Raw genomic sequence first — 17726 nt, 5'->3', positions numbered from 1 at the left:
CCTTAGGATGTGAGACTGAATGACAAATGAACAATTTTCTAAACTCAGCCCCACTGCAGGTTACCTGTGAAGTCTCCATCCAGGTCACAAGAGAAACCAGAGAAAATACCACCTTCCAAGACCCCATCGTTAGCGTTGGCTTCTGAAACAAAGACAATATTGGGTTCAAAGTCGTCCCAATGGAGTTGTCCGTCATTTTTATTAATGAATACCTTCTGTTGGAAACATCAATAAAACTGCATTAAACAGAATGCATACGAAACCAGATATTTCATTAGCACTGATGCTGTGCTTGCAAAATCATACATACAAATTCAATGACAACAATACTTGGGGCTTGTTGAGGTCTTTGCAATTGCTACACAAGCATTTGTAGAAATAGGAATATCTGCAGCAGTACTTCATGATTAAAATTAAAAGAATAGGTTCCAGGGATAGCATCTTCCCTTCTGCATGTGAACTAACAATTTCACCCCACTGCATACACCTCTCAAACTCTAACCAAACACAACCACAAACCTACAACACAACAATCCACATAAACTTCATTACACTGCAACAGCAAACAAACCACACATAGACCCGCACAACAGCACACAGGGGATACTGACCGTAAAACACCCCAAACCCACCCAACGGACTTCCGGGCCGAGGCCGCCAACAGCACATCACCGCTCTCTTGTACTTTTCCAGCTTATTCCCACTAACTCACACCCCACCCCACCCCTCCCTTTTCAGAGCCGCCAGAGCACCAGGGGACCACTCCGGTGGTGATAGTGCACGGTTCAAATATCCTTTAACATTAACATTAACACGTGTATGCCTCGATTGCTCGTAATTCCTCTGTGTATGTGTATGTATATTCCTTCCATGTTCCTTATGCCCTTGCATATGTATGCCAATTCCTTTCTCCTAGTCTGCGTTTGTATATTCCTCCCTTGCTCCTTTGGGAGTTTGTATGTTCTGCATGCTTTCTTCCCCTTCTTCCTGTGCTCCTTGTTCCTTTGGGAGTTTGTATAGCCTTGGCTCCCCATCCCCCTGTGTATGTATATTCCTCCCTTGCTCCATGTTGCTTTGTGTATATATATTCCTCCCTTGCTCCATGTTGCTTTGTGTATGTATATTCCTCCCTTGTTCCTCATTCCCGTGTTTGTATACCCATTCCTTGCTTCTTATCCCCTGTGCTTGTACATTCCTCCCTTGCTCCTTGTTCCTTTGGGAGTTTGTATATCCCTCATTCCTTTGTCCCCTGGTGCAGGTATCTTATTTCCTTGCTCCTTGTTCTCTCTGATGTGTTTGTAGACACACCCCTTGCTTCCTATCCCCCTGTGCTTGTACATTCCTCCCTTGCTCCTTGTTCCTTTGGGAGTTTGTATATCCCTCATTCCTTTGTCCCCTGGTGCAGGTATCTTATTTCCTTGCTCCTTGTTCTCTCTGATGTGTTTGTAGACACACCCCTTGCTTCTTATCTCCATGTGTATGTATGGTCCTGCGGTCCTGCCTTGTTCCGTTGGGAGTTTGTATATAGCTCCTTCCGTTCCATATACCCCCATGCATGTATATTCCTCCCTTGGCCCTTATTCCATGGGGTATGTATACTTCTCTTTTGGCCAATCCTTGGCACATGTCATGACCTGCACTTAAGTCTGTATTGTACTCTCTTGAATATAGGACCCTCCTGAGTTCCTCCCCTGGTATCCCTGTGGCTTGTTTGTGCCTTCCTCAACACCTTTTATGACTTGTACTGCAATTCACCCTCTCTCCCCCCTGTCATCTGCACATGGCTGATCTGGAATGTTCCAAAGCTCTGAATGATTAGGCACCTTTTCCTTCTCCCCTTGCTCCCACAGCCCCCCCTTTTGCCCCTCCACTTGGGATGCTACAGAGCGACTGCACTTACAGCTTGCACCTTGCAAAACACCGATAAATAAATAAAGAATAAAGGGAGTCTAGGTCATGCACCAAATCCACAAACACTGAAATGTCAAGAACCACCGCTGATTCCTCTGCAGCAGATTTGCTGTCAAGAGCAAAAATATGCATACAAATAATGACACATTAATATGTATCATTGAAACAATGCATTTAACATAGTGTCAGTCGGTGATGCCCATGTTTCCACCGAGTTCATTGCTAGATAATCACTATCTACCACTGTATACAACACTCTGTTTTGGGAGTACTCCACTCGTTATTGTTCATGTAGAACGTTTCTCGCCTGCTGGGCCTAGTGACCCAAGCTACTCCTCACTGATGAGGCCCAATGAGGCTGAAACCTGTCTGGGGATGCTTATGGTCTCGTGCAGAAGGGATGCAGCCTAGCAGTTCGGGCTGCACTGGCCCTTTTGGGATGGGATCAAGCCTGATTTGCATATGGTCTTTCCCCTTTCTGTAATTTATTTATTTAAATTCTTATATATCGCGGCACATGCAATCAGGCCTCAGGGCGCAATGGTTTGGAAGGTGAAGAACGATGGTCTGGAGGATTGCCCAGAGCTGTGCCAGTGGTTATAATTGATTTAAAACCTTCCAGCTATCTCCTTTTGGTTTTGCCTGCATAGGTCTAAAGCGCTGGCCATGGTAAACTGTAAATGTTTACTTAAAGAATGTTGATGGGGAAATAATTGCAAGTAATGGAAATGTAAGAGTATATGATATTTTTATTGTGTATTGGTATTTGGTTTTACAATGAAAACCTTTCACAATTCTTTACAATAAACAACAGTATTAGAAGTGTGAAAAAATAATAAAACAATGTAAGGAATTTCATTCAGATTGTGCAAAAATGTCATTAGAAAGCTGCATAATTTTAAAATGAATGACACATTATTACCATGTAAAAAGACTATTCCATAAGCTTTCACCCGCCCCTTCAAAATTCATGTACACGACATCCTTTAAATATTGAAAACGAACAGTATTGAAAGCGGGGCAATGAATCACAAGGTCTTTTAACATCTCAACTTTTGAATCTTGTTTGCACCCTCTACAAACTCTAGCATCTGTCCGTATAACTAACATAGAGCCTAGAATTTCCAGCGATGGAAGTAAATTAAATTTAAATTTCAAATACAGATATCTCCTTTGCTGACAGGGTAAACACACCCAAGTATTTCGGTCCTCCTCAAAAGTTTTACATATTCAAAGTAATGGGAATAAGACTGTATGGTGTCAATTGTTGGATACCAATCATATTGATGCAATCTTTCCTATCTTCAGCCTATTTACAACATAGTTATGGAGTTGTAGAGAAAACTGTTCCTGTTGCCAAAAATTCTAGATCCCGGTCGCTTTTCTCAGATATTAAGAATAATTAGTTTGTTTGTAATAAAACCTCCTCTTTAAATATCTATGTTAGAAATATGCTAAAGGTATTGGTTAACATCCACAGTGGCCTAACTCAAATAGTAACTCATTCGGAAAAAACAAAGAAATGTAAAGAGTATGTTCATTTTAGAAAAATTAGGACTCAATACTAGCTTTAGGCTCAGAACGGCAGAAGAAAGAATCCATTTGGAAAGAACTGTGTCTCCGGAGGTAGAATGGAGAAAGGTAGCTTGGGACCTAGTAACACATTTACTTGTACATTTGTAATCTGCTGCACCAGCAAAAAATATTTAAAGACATGCTTGCACTGGCAAAAATCTATGAGAGCATGCTGATAACGTGACGTCAAACAAATGCTATTAAGGAAGTATTAAGGAGTATTAAGGCTTAATCGTATTCCAGGTGCACATCTGTGTGGTTTATCTCATGTAGACTTGTAACTGACATTGAGTGTCTACGTTTGCCCGACTCCAGAGTCAGCTATTGTGTTGATTGGGAAGACTGAAATCTTCTCTCATGAAATCTTCTATTTGTTGCATTGAGAATGTACTGGAGAATGTATAAAGGGTAGTGAGATTTGGGGGCGGGTGAACACAGTCTGGGATTGCATGGGGATCATATGTTCTTCTTTTCAGTGTTCATTCTGCAGTGCTGCTTTTAAAAATTTGGCAGCCAACCTCGCCCCATCCCATGTCTTCTTTCTGCAGCGGTCTGTGCAAGTGGCAAATAGCATAGTTGCTCATGCGGTATTCCAAATCGAAGCTTGATATGCAAAATCCTCATGCTATGGTTCGATATTTGAAGTAAGCCTCATAGCCACTGTGACCTTTTACTGTCAGGTAGTCTGTGGCCAACATTCTGCCAAAATTAATATCCACAAAGAGATTCAAGAAATGCAAGGCAAACCTGTCTTTAACTCTAAGGGCTGTATCACGAGTTGGGTGGTAGCCCTGAAATGCGGCTGTAACGTTGTTACCGCCACGTTTAAGGGTCTGCCCAATCTCAAGTCCCAACATTAGGCTGTTTTAGTTGCCAGAAGCCTTTTCTGGCATGGTTGAACCACCCTAAACGCACACAGCCTTCCTATTTTAAAAGCTCCATTACATCGTCTTTATATATGGGCCTAGGTGACTGTTGGATCGTAATGCCAGCCAATAGATGACAGGTTTTATATGGTTCTGAGCCGGATTGATCGCCAGCCTCCATATAAATATATCATCAGATTAGGTGTAGAAGAGGGGAAGGTCCAATGTTTGTTAAAGAAATGTATTCTCTAAGATGGTCAGGGTTTTTATTTGGCTACTTCCCCAAATCTCTTCTCCATAGAGACTATCCTGGGTGGCACGCATTTCATAGATTTCCAGTGTTGGGGCGATTGCTTTGTTGGTCTAAGTATGGGCACATCTAGAACCCACAGTCCTGGCTGGATACCTGCTTTAGAGAGTGTTTAGTATATCCTTAATCTGCCCAATCTCCTGTACGGTGGAGACTCTTAGATAGATTCATGTATCGATCACTGCGATGCTCAGCTGATTGGCCAATACCCCCATGCTTCCATATAAACAATGGCTACTGCCCAGGGCAGGATTGGGCCTATTCACAACCCAAAACGGAACCTAGCTCAGAAGGGCGGAATTGCATGCTCTGTCCGCAACATATTATGTCATTAGTAAAACATGCCTTAAAATCAGAACCAGAGTTTGATAGTTGAAGGTAGAGAATAGTTTACAAATCTACATAAGGAATGATGTTAGCCGAGGTTGGAGGTCATGGGTGGCAGGGATACATTACCTCCACAACCCTCTTCCTCTTCCCAGTACTTACTTATCAGGCACCAGGCTGCATGACAGAAACCCTTTTTTCAACTCTTTGTCTTCAAACCCCATTCCTTCGTCCTTCTGGAGTACATACTGCCCCTCAGCAATGATTCACCAGATAATAAGGTATTAGCATAATTGACCTAAAAACATTTGACCTTAAACATTTGACCGAATTTCTTTGACCTTTTTTTCGGTCAAATTGAATTAAATATATATATGGGGGGCTAAGGGTATAGGATTAGGTTGAGGGGAAGTGGGGCAGGGGTTTGCGGGGGTCTCCCTCTGCATTTTAGACCAAAAAAAGGTCAAATAAATGTGAGCAAATGTTTTAGGTAAAAGAGACCAAAACCGATAAAAAATGTTCTGCCTTCTGTCAGGAGTGCAGTGGTACTGATCTCGATGAGGGGTTTCAGGGAGGCAATGTTCCAGATTCTCTGGTAGAGGGCTCTGTCTGCTAGGCAGTGGATCTCCCAGCTTACAAACCCTCCTAGGTCGCTTGCGGAGAGAGGAGAACCAGTTGCGAGGTACATTTGGGTAGGCCCACCTGCGGGGCAAGGTGAAGTGCCACGATGACATACTGCACAGCAGAGGGCAGGTAAGTTTGGAGCTCCGCGAAGAGCAACACAGCGCAGAGAATGAAGAAAACAGACAGTCCCTTCCGCTGGACTAAGGAGTGCCCGAGGTGTTGTATGGCCGCATTAGGTCTGAGCTTCAGGAATTCAGCCTGGGCCGCATTGAGAAGGTACGCACACCGGTGAGTGCATGTAGCAATGAACATGGGGGGCTCTTGTGGGCTTGATTAGCACTGTATGTGGGGCAAATGGGAAGGAGCAGGCCAGTTACCCCTGCCTGGCTGAAAACACAGGTGGAAACTGTGGGAAAAAAACAAACAAATTCACAATTAATTTCATTCACAGCAAGTATTTTAGAAAGGCGGGCATATTGGATTGGTGTCAACTAAGAGCATCCACAACAGGGGGGGCATATTACATAAGACTTCAGGCAGAGGAGCATGGCACTGCAGGCATGTATTGCACAAGGCAGAGGTTGCAGTGTTGCAGATAGCGAGCAGCGGTTTGGAACAGGGTCAGGGTCTGAAAACAGCAGCAAGACGGCACAGTAGGAATATATGGTTCACAGCGAGAGATGCAGGGCGAGAACCCAATACAAGAGCAATGGGCTCTTGCAGGCAGACGTTTAAATACTGACCCACCCTGTGCTGAAGCAGTCATGTTAGCAGCAAAAGGAGCAGCTTACCTGAAGGTAATCAACCTCCTCCCTCTCTGCACCTGGGAAGGTGAAAGCAACACTGGCCCATAGGGTTTCTGAGGTATGCAGTTCACAGACTGCTGCATAGGAATACTGCTGCGCAAACTTCCGCTCACAAAGAGAAACTGGTAACATTTGCACTAGTTTCCACTACTGCCTGTTCCGCGATATTGGCAGCACGGTTCCGCTGTCACCAGAATTCCAAGCACAAATCAGGAATTTAGTTTGTCTCGGTATTGCACAAACCTTTCGCTGGTGTACCAACATGTTTCACTAATGGGATGTTTCGCAAAGGGTTCTGTGAATTCCACGCACCATTAGCAGATTTCACCTGCGTGGTCTATTTGGCGGCGGACGGCCCGTTTCGCGATCCAGAACATTTTGTGTCGTGCAGAACGGTGAAAAATGTCAGTTTCATGGTGCCGAAACGCAAAACTTTGTACAGGTCTTTTTAGCTCGCGGGTCTCTATTCATCCTAAGCAGAAACCATTAGGGAATCACCAAGAGGGGTTGTTTTTTATTTGACCTTTTACCTTTATGGCAATCATTTGAGGGTCAAACGCAACAGCCTCGCCCAGGCCAGTATAGGTATGAGTGCTTTTTGCGGGTGTTGTCATCAGTAGAAGTTGGCTTCCTCTGTGACTGGTGATCAAGACCACAACGTTCACACTGTGCTTGTACTGCTGTTCCACCTTGTTACATTGGTAGGTAAGCACAGCTAGTGGCAAAGTGTGTATCACTCATGCATGGGGGGCTTGTACTTGAGTTGTGTTGTCTCATCATGCTTCCACATGCTGTCTTACCCCCACTTTCATCAGGGGCATGGGTAGGGTGGCAGTGTCAACTTGTGTATCGATTCGCTCATGCATTGTGGGGTGTTTGTACTTCAATTGTGTTGTCTCATTATGCTTCCACATGCCCCTTATTCCCACTTTCATTACGGACGGGAGTAGCCTGGCGGGGTCAACCTGCGTATCCCTCGCTCATGCATTGTGGGGGTTGAGGCTCAAAGGAAACAGCCTTGTCCTGGTTAGTATGAATATGTGTGCCTTATCTGGTGTGTTCATAGCAGTTGACTTCCTCTGTCACTGACGTCTACGTGGCTGGCTTGCGTACATGAAGACCAAGGCAATCGGGTCGATCATGAAGACCCCGCTTCACTTGTACTGCTGTTACACCTTGTTGCATTCGTAAGTAAGCATGGCAGGGTAAACTTGTGTATCGCTCCTCTATTGGGGTGGGGGCGACTTGTGGGCTTATAATTGACTTGTGTTGTGTTATCTCATCATACTTCCACATGCCCCTTACCGCCGCTTTCATTAGTGATGGGTGTAGGGTGACAGGGCCAACTTGTGTATCGCTCACTCATGCATTGTGGGGGGTTTACTTGAGTTGTGTTTTCTCATCATGCTTCCACATGCCCCTTACCAAACTTTCATTGCGGACATGTGTACGGTTGCTCAGCTGCCAATAGACTGTGTATGTTGCTTTTTCACAGGACCACAGCAAATAAAATAACATGGCCAACTCAACATGCTGTATGTCCACCACACTTGCTTTGGCTGATATAAACGACACAGATTGTGATGCTCCTATGCATTCCTATGGGTCAACACAGTCACTGGCAGTGGCACCGGCGACTAGTGACATTCGCCAGAAGAAACGCAACGGACCAACAGATTGTGGCATCACGGTGGGCAGTGCCACTGCAGAGAGCCTGCACAAAAAAAGAATGGATCAACAAACGCACTGTCTGGCTGATGGGGACTCTAATGACTCAACGGTTGATGAAGATTCTGTCATTGAAGAACATGATGAAGTCATTTGAATAGAGTCTGACCACAGCACTCAGCAGCAAGCCTATACTCCCACGTTACTGGCACCAACCATACACCCTCTAACTGATTGCAGCGGTACCCCATCCCACAGAAAGTCTGCAGTGTCAGCTAACGTCACGGCTGATACAGCAAGGAGCAACATTGCAGTTTGTTCCTTATGCAAAAAGGAGGTGCACAGGGTCAAGGCAGGGTCACATCTCGGCCACATCAGGCCAGATAGCCCACATGCAAAACCATCACAGGTGTGCATGGCGCCAAGTGCCCAGATGAGGAGCAGCACCGGTGATGGGCGCCAACCGCAGGGTCAACCAACACGTGGTGCTATGACAAAAACACACACTGCAGGCAACATGTGCCAGCCGACGCTTACAGAGTCTTTGGAGAAACAAATGCCTTATGACTGCAAACATATGTCTGCACAGCAACTCAAGGCTCACACTTCAAAGATTCTTGCTGCCCTTCTCCTTTGTAGAGAACCAGGGGTTCAAAGAACTGATGGTATATGCCGTACCAAGGTGGAAGATACCAGGTCAACATTATTTCTCCAGGGTTGCTGATCCAGCACTGTATACAAAGGTGGTGGAAGAGCTGCACAAGGAACTGCACTACCCTCTATGTAGGTGCCAACAAAACAGTAATCATGCAATTGGCTCTCCATCCAACAAAAAATTGACCTAAAAACCTTATGCCTCACATACAAAGCTCTTAACCACCTAGCCCCGCCCTATCTCACTAACAACTTTACATTAAGACAGAACACCAGAACCACTAGATCCTCTAACAGATTACAACTGACGGTGCCCAAATACTCCCTCAAAAGAGCTGGTGGATCCAGCTTCCCAGCTCTGGCCTCACAACCTTGGAACACCATTCCACTGGATATCAAATCCACACCCACCTTCCAACCCTTCAGAACTAAGGTCATCACTTGGTTACTCAACAAATAACCAACCATGTATGTATGCATACCTAATGTACAAATGTTTCTTATTATGTTTGCCTATTATCATCTATGCACTAACTGCCTGCTTGTCAACCCTTACATATGCTTCATTACTGTTGTACTATTGTTCCCTACTGTTGCCTGTAACCTGATGTTCAAAGCGCACATATACCCGTGGGTCAAGAGCGCTATACAAATAAATAAACAAACAAACAAAGAAACAAGGGTCGGAGGCGGAGACGTTTCACTGCACCATTTACCGGTGGACTAGTGCACAGAGAACTGACTACATGACTGTGACGGCACACTGGGTCTCCTTTGAAAAACCACAATCAAGTAGCACAGTTGGGTTAAACAACCTGACAATGCTCTGACTCTAGAGCTTTGATCAGATGACACACAAGACATCCCACATACGCGCAACACTTAATTCTGTTATTGCAGAATGGCTTGGTTCACACTCTCTCAAAGGTGGCTGTGTTACTGCAGAGATTAGTAGCAATATTGTATCAGCCCTTAACCAGGCAGAGATAACCCACATTGCATGTTTTGCGCATATGATTAACCTTGTAGTGACCCTGTTCCTAAAAGACCCCACCCTGGCTGAAATGCTGCAGTGTGTGGGCAAGATATGTGCTCTCTTCAGCTGCTCCTATTTTGGCGCAATGCATTGGCCCACTTCCAGGACACACACCATCTGCCACACCACCAGATCAAGGTGGAGGTTGTCACTCGCTGGAATTCCACCCTTCATATGAGGAGGTTAATGTGAGGGTGAGCCACGAGGAAGCAGGCCTGCATGAAGTCTTGGCACTCAATGTTGTTCTTAAACAGATTCTGGAGAACATACAGCATGGGCGCATAGTGCAAGAGGATGCAGAGGGTGAGTAACTGTGCAGGAAAATGTTGACGTGCTTGCGGGCAGACACAAGGATCTGTACTATTCAAAATAATTACATAACTGCTATTTCTTTGGACCCATGGTGCCAGGAGCATGTTCTTTTCCCTGAAGAGCAGCACGCCTCCATAGTTGCCAGGTGTTCAAAAACATTTTAGGAGCAAATTAAAGGACGTCTTCCCCAATACAGGCAGTGATCCCACAATGGCAGTGGAGGGTGATGGAAGGTCTCCCTCTAGGGGTAAATGAAGCAATATGTTATGCTATTACCACCTATCAAGTATGGGGCTCTCTGGGGATTTGTCACATGTTGAGGAGGACAGCCCTCATGCCTGGGCATCATAGAATGTAGCAGCATAACTGCAGGAAAGATCTATGCCCCCAGGTGAACCCCTACAGTACTGGTAAGGCAAGAAGGATGCGTGGCTCGAACTGGCACAAGCTGCTGCTGAAGTCCTTAGCGTCCCCCAGCAAGTGTCATATCAGGATTGTATACGAATTGTTCAAGTCAGAATTGCTCGAATGACAATTGATCTTTTCAAAATTGACTGAATTGTGAAGGTCAATTGTTACATATGTGTGGGGAGCATGTTTTTAATGCTGCTGGGGAGACAGTGACAGACAAGAGGACATGCTTGTTTACTGGCAGTGTGCAGGGACTGACATTTCTAAAAATGAACAAGCCACGCATACCCTGAACCCCTTTTCTACCACCAACCCCCCTTCAAGATGGATATACAAGACGCGATGGTGATGATATGTTGCAGTGGTGAATACGGATGCGTATTGTGTTGCAGTGGTGAATACGGCTGTGCACTGTGTTTAGAATTCCCCTCTTCCATTGAATACTTTCTTATGTTGAAAAATAAAGTGTTCAAAGTAATTGTGTATTATATAATAGTGTGCATTTATAGTTACTTTCTTGTGTTTTTGCATAGAAATAAATATTGTTGTATTCGTCCACATTGTGTGTTATTGTATGAACAACAAAGTGGTGGTGAGTTGTGGATGCGCATTGAGGGTGTCTTCTCGCTAAGTCTGGGCAATGGCAACGCTTGCTGTAACATTTTCTTTGTTGGAGGAATTGAAAAGAGCCCCACCATTGCCTGGAGTGCTAGTCTGCCAAGGCTACCTTATCTTCTGGCGGGGCCCCATCACCACCCCTTGCTCGCCACCCCTCCCTCACAATGGTCCTGGGGAAAAAACAAAAGACACAGTGGCGGTTAGTTGCGACATTGTGTGTATGTGTGCATACATTTGCCTGGGCATCATGCGGCTCCTAAAGGTCCTGTCCTTCTCCTCTGCTCTGCTGAGTGTCGGCCAGAGGTGGGGCACTCATCTGCTTGATACGTCGCTCCTCATTCCTCAGTCTGGTGGTCTTCTGGGGGATGCTTCTTGATATGTTCACGGGCAATAGCCAACATATTTTGACCAACACAGTCTAAATATCACAGCATGCACCTTGCAGCAGTTCTTGTGGCCTGGCTTTTGTTATATAGTGCTTGGTGAAATTGGTAGGTTCTGCTCTGCCAGCCGTGAAAACCAAATCCATCAGGTTTTGGCATGATTGAATCAAGCTTCCAAGGGCCATTTGCAGCCCTAGGTCGGCATTACTGGGGTCCCACAAAATCTCCAAATCTAAGTTATATTATCTGGTTGATTGGAAAGGATACGGCCCCCAGGAGAGGTCTTGGGAACCCTCAGAATATGTCCACGCACCTCGTCTGGTCTCAGAATTCAGAAATTCCATCTGAATCACCCCAACAAGCCAAAACCCCCGGAGAATACACGCTTAGGAGGGGCCTTGAGGGGGGGTGCTGTCATGATCACTGTTTCCAAGGAGCCAGGACCAGCCCAACGTCCTTGGAAGCAGGCCCCTAACCCTAATCCTAGGCACCAGCCGGTCCCTACTGGGACCTTTTGGACCCTGTCCTGGCGCCGGTGGCACCAGGCTCATCAAAACCATCGGTCCCGGCACTGGAAGCGCCGGGCTCATAATTGGTGTGAAAGTGCTTGGGTGGACTTACCTGCAGCAGACCATGCTGCTTACTTACCAGCCACTTAGAAGCCCTCTGTGAACAGGAACTACTTTCTTACCTGGGTGGGGCAACTCCACTCCCTGGATACAGCACTGGAACTCTTCTGGAAACCGGAACTCTTTTCTTACCTAGGCGGGGCCGTGGAAGAAGACGCCTCATCACTCCAAGGCTATTTAAACCACACCCGATAGATGAAACATGCTTCGCGTTATTCTGCATCTGCAGCAGAACGCTCACCGAGTCTGTTCCAGCCTTTCTTCTTTTGATCCTGAACCTGCAAGAATTATGCTTACAATTCCTATATCCAGTCAACATCAGCACCTGCAAAAGACAAGAAACAACAGGTTAGCAAGACAAACTTTACACGCAGTGCTTACTCACCTGATCCATCGGCAGCGGCCGTGTCTCACGCTGCACCTTCGCCTGCAAAGACAAAAGCATTGTTATACTTACCGGCACGCTGTGAATTCCGGATTTCTTCATTCTGCATCGTCGCCTGTGAAGACAAAGTATAGTTAAAACTTACTTGCATTCCGCTGACTCTGGCGCTGCAAACCAACATCTGAAAGACAAAGAAAAAGACATTAAGCAGGTATTTACTCACGCCCATCACGCTCGTCGCAATAAAACACCTGTGAATACTCCGGCGTCTCTTTAACACGAACTAAGCTGCAAGGAAAGAGACAGTTAGAGCGCTTGCCATACTTACGAATTTCCAGGCGCTTCACTCCATCTTCCATCTCAAGAGTCCTGCAATACATAAGGGAAAAGCATTATACAGAGTCTTCAATATTAACGTGCCACGCATTTAAAGACTATAAAGACAAAAGGTGTCCAGAAACTCACCGCTCGTGCAGATAACGACGGTAACCATCCTCTGAATTCAAGAGGCCAATGTTTCACCAGTGAAGGAACTGGCAACGGCACCCTGCACCAGACACAGATGGAGAGCCCAGCATTCACCTATCTAAGGTGAGAACGTTGACCTGGGGGGGCTCTACAGAAAAGCTGGGAAGAGAGAGAGAGAGAGAGAGAGGGACATTCAACAACCCAGACCATTAACCCCCATATTCTTTCACCTGCAGAAACCTCACTCTTCGAGTTCGACACACAGTGCGAAGAGGTCCGACCCCAGAAGCCAATCGAGTCCTGCACATCACTTTTTGAGTCACAGACACCTTCCTGCCAAGACCCGCGCCTCCGTGGGAATCAGGTGAGCGTTACACCAATACAGTAAGAACATCAGGCACCTGATGAGCCTGTTTCAGTGGCATGCATGGCGTCATCATCAGAGGTTATAGGCGACTTGCTGAGGCACTTAGAGAAGCACTGTCCCTCAATGCTGCTGTGGCAGTTGTTGTGGTGGAGGAGATCATGGTCGTCATTCTTGCAGTGGTGGTGGATGCAATGCCTGCGATTGTCCTCATCAGTGCTGCTGCTGGGCCTTTGGAACCTGTGAGGATCTTGTGACGTCTTTCCAGGTGTAGGAACATGGCTGATATACCAAGTCCAAATCTGCTGCAAACAACTCCCCTTCAAACTTCTTGGCCGCAGAGGAGGCAGCTGACAGTTGCAGCCGATTTGATCATGTCGACTCCGGGTGGAAAGACAAAGTGGTTCTAGATCCATGACTTCCCACCAATGGTGAGGCCGGCAACTGCTGGTCTGGCGGATGTTTGTCTGGCAGTAGTGGTAGTGTTTGATGGTCTGGCAGTGGGGGGGGGTAGGAGCCCATGATCCAGCAGTGGTGGTGGGAGCTGATAGTCCGGCAGTGGTGGTGGGAGCTGATATTCTGGCGGCTGATGGTCATGTGGTGCGGTCTGCAGCTACTGGTCCTGCAGTACAGGGGGCAGCTGCTGGTTTGGCAAATGTTGGTGTTGGCATCAAGACGAGTAGTGGTGGTTACTGCCCTTCTTCTCTTCTGTGCTGGTGGTGGCCCTGGCTCCTCACCTGCCTCCTTCTGCTCGCTGTCGGCGATGCAGACTCTGTTTACAGGTCCCCTAACTGGCAGAGGAAGACCAAGTCCTGTGAAGGATGTCTCCTCCTCATCATCCTCCAGGAGATGATGGTGGCTTCCTCAGAGTCTGATTCAGTGCTTGTTGTCTCATCTGATGGTGTGGTGGTGGCAGCTACTGGTCCAGTGGTGGTGGTATCATCTGCTGGTGCGATGGTGAGGGCAGCAAAGGCTGCTGGTGTGGTGATGGCTTCCCTCTTTCGCTTCTGTACTTGTGGTTGCTGCTGTGTGTCCTCCTCAGGCCCCATTGACTGGTGACTGACGTTCGAGAGCTGAAAAGTAGGAGGTTGAAGCAGTGGTACCCTGGTATGCTTCCTCCTCTTCCTCCTCTGTTTCATCTTGCTGTCCATTGATTGTGGCCTCTGCAGAGTCTGATTCCATGCTGGTGGTGGGACGGAATGCGGGCAGCATTGCTGGGCTGACAAACACGCTATCCCCGAACTCTACATCAGACAGTAGAAGTCCAAGGCTTTCATCTGCTGAAGCTGCTCTGCTTCCAGGAAACAAGTTAGGCTCCTCTTGTGGTGGTGTGCAGCTGCCCCTGCTGGCTGCATACAGTGGGGGAATTGCCTCCTGTCGCCCTAATGAGATGGTGCCTGCTGACGGTGCACCTCCTGCGTGCTACTCGTTCTGCTGCCGGTGGTCATGCTGATGCTCCTGCTAGTAGTCCTGGCTGACTGCCGGTGCTGCTGCAGAAGGTGGTGTTACTGCTGCTGCCACTGGTGCTGCTACTCCTCTTCCAAACATAAGAGGTGTGGTGGAGACTTGGAGGTGAGACTGCATTTATTTAGGCAGGGCCACAAACAAGGTATGTTTCTCAGCCGTGCAGTGAATCATTGCGCAAAGTGCCTGCATGCACAAAGTTTCCGGTAGCACGGCTCGCATCACATATGGCGTGTTACGCATGCGCATGGTACGGATAGTCACGTGATGAAAAGTGCATGAGCCCGTTCATGAAATGTGCGCCCCACCTGGACCGAAAGCTGAATCGACTGGTGCATCCGGAGTGCGCGAAATACACGAGGGACGCGATCGAGAAACAACACACCCGAAACCAAAGCGAAATGCAGTGTGTACGTGGGCTAATCCGTCAAAGGGAAGCTTGTGATTTGCTTCAGCAGGTTTCGCTGTAAGGGGGTGATGCCGGCGTTCAACAGCAAAAATATCGACCTGATGGACGAGTGCAATCATTTTCAGGCAAATCACCGGGAGTGGAGGAACGGCGGAGATGGGAAAAGCCGATCGAAATCCAAGATATTTCGTTTTCGCTGCTGGCGGAGCAGAACCGGACAATTTGGCCCAGCACTACATAGGAGCAACCAGGTAACAAGAACTGCCACAGGGTGCGTTATGTGATATGTAGACTCTGAAATGAAATAAGAAAGTTCCATAGACTTGCAAAGAGAATGTAAAGTCAGATTTATGAATAGGTATTTTCCAGGGCATTCATTTAGAGTCCCAGTGAGCCCACAATGGGTTGCCTCTGGTGTTTGAGTTGCTTGGTCGTGACAAAGAGTCTGAGGTGGGGGCCGAAGACTCAGCATCAGCAAGGAAATCTCTTTCTCCAAAGCCAAATCAGAAGTCCTGATTCCAAGCAGATAGGGCCAAGGCTCTGCTGGTTCTCAGAAGTAGGGAATGACCTCTCCTCGGACAGCTGGGTAAACAGCATAGCCCCACATGTATAGTTTTCAGCTCATCAAGAAATCTTCAGGCCAGGTCGCTGCACACAGGAAAGAAGAAGAGACAGGCATTGATCGTTGGGATCCAGGGGCTATGGGAGAAAGGTGTGATTTCAAGGGGCCGCAAGCAAGAAAGGAATCTCGGGTTCTCTTTACATTCCTGATCCCAGAACCGAATGGCACATTTTGCTTAGTCCCGGATCTGATGAACCTGAATAACTTTGTTTCATCTAAGAAATTCAAGATGGAAACATTGCAAAAATAATTCCATTGATCGGGGACCTGAATTTTCTGGCTTCGATATGTCAGCAGAATGCTCATTTCCATGTGCCGATACACACGGCTCATTAGAAGTCTGGGTTTTGCAGTGGCAGGTTGACATATCAGCAGGATGCGTATTTCCATGTGCCGATACACATTGCGCATTAGAAGTCTGTGATTTGTAGTGGCAGGTTGATATATCAGCAGGATGCGCCTTTCCAGGTGCCTACTGATACACACGGCTCATTAGAAGTCTGTGATTTGCAGTGGCAGGTTGATATATTAGCGGGATGTGCATTTCCATGTGCCGATACACACGACTCATTAGAAGTCTGTGATTTGCAGTGGCAGGTTGATATATTAGCGGGATGTGCATTTCCATGTGCCGATACCCACGGCTCATTAGACGTCTGTGATCTGCAGTGGCAGGTTGATATATCAGCAGGATGCGCATTTCCATGTGCTGATACACACGGCTCATTAGAAGACTGTGATTTGCAGTGGCAGGTTGATATAACAGCGGGATGCACATTTCCATCTGCCGATTGATACCCACGGCTCATTAGAAGTCTGTAATTTGCCGTGGCAATTTGATATATCAGCGGGATGCGCATTTCCATGTGCCTATACACACGGCTCATTAGAAGACTGTGATTTGCAGTGGCAGGTTGATATAACAGCGGGATGCACATTTCCATCTGCCGATTGATACCCACGGCTCATTAGAAGTCTGTAATTTGCCGTGGCAATTTGATATATCAGCGGGATGCGCATTTCCATGTGCCTATACACACGGCTCATTAGACGACTGTGATTTGCAGTGGCAGGTTGATATAACAGCGGGTTGCACATTTCCATCTGCCGATTGATACACACGACTCATTAGAAGTCTGTGATTTGTAGTGGCAGGTTGATATGTCAGCAGGATGGGCATTTCCATGTGCCGGTCGATACACACGGCTCATTAGAAGTCTGTTATTTGCAGTGGCAGGTTGCTACGTGCTGTTCAAAGTACTTCAATTAGGCCTGAAAACAGCTGTGTGTGTTTACCAAGGTGCTAAACCCAGCAGTGTCCTCACTACACGTGGAGGGGGTCCACGTCTCCCCATATTTCCAATACTGGATGATTCGAGCAGCATCAGGTACACAGCTGTTGGAACACACCAAGAAGACATACAGGAACCGTACATTTCTGTGGCTCCAGATAAAGCAGCAGAAGTTGTGTTTTAAAGCTTTCGCAGAACTTCCAGGACATCAGGCCAGGCTTTGGATGGCCACGGGTCAGATATTCCTGGTGGAGGACCATGCACAAAAACTCCCAAAACACTGAGCGGCCTTATTGGATGGGGAACCGCGCACAGCCACGGAGATGCTACACATGCAAGGACCTATGGTAGCCAGTTTATTGTGGTTCCCCGGGCAAGGATGCATATCAGACCTCTGATAGGCCACCTACTCAGTCACCCAAAACCTCCTTTGCCAGATTTAAATAACTCAGGAATTGAGGGTTAGCCTGAGGTGGTGGTTGTAATTGGTTATTTATAACACGCTTAATACCCAGAGTATTCTACGCGTGGACCCAGGGATCGAACCTGTGTTGCTCCGCATCATCTTGCTTCCAAGGCAAGCACGTTTCCC

The 17726-nt window shown here is 46.9% G+C and overlaps 1 protein-coding gene and 1 long non-coding RNA gene across 7 annotated transcripts in view; one reads left to right on the top strand and one right to left on the bottom strand.

Moving 5' to 3' along the window:
- The window catches only part of ART1 (ADP-ribosyltransferase 1), a 140692-nt gene that overhangs the window by 57923 nt on the left and 65043 nt on the right, over positions 1–17726 (bottom strand). For all 6 annotated transcript variants that reach the window (XM_069640328.1, XM_069640333.1, XM_069640330.1 and 3 more), the window contains exon 2: positions 65–142. In XM_069640328.1, coding sequence (XP_069496429.1) covers positions 65–127 — 63 coding nt within the window. In that variant the 5' untranslated portion in view covers positions 128–142. The remainder of the gene's footprint in view (positions 1–64; positions 143–17726) is intronic.
- Positions 15098–17726, top strand: part of LOC138528563 (uncharacterized) — a 63643-nt gene continuing 61014 nt past the window's right edge. The window contains exon 1 of the long non-coding RNA XR_011284172.1: positions 15098–15471. This is a non-coding gene — a long non-coding RNA (uncharacterized lncRNA). The remainder of the gene's footprint in view (positions 15472–17726) is intronic.

Source organism: Ambystoma mexicanum, chromosome 7q (genome assembly GCF_040938575.1).
Source record: "Ambystoma mexicanum isolate Mex_15411 chromosome 7q, UKY_AmexF1_1, whole genome shotgun sequence".
In the NCBI taxonomy this organism is placed as follows: domain Eukaryota; kingdom Metazoa; phylum Chordata; class Amphibia; order Caudata; family Ambystomatidae; genus Ambystoma; species Ambystoma mexicanum.
Note: the sequence above shows the minus strand (reverse complement) of the source record. Positions and strands in the feature narration are given on the sequence as shown.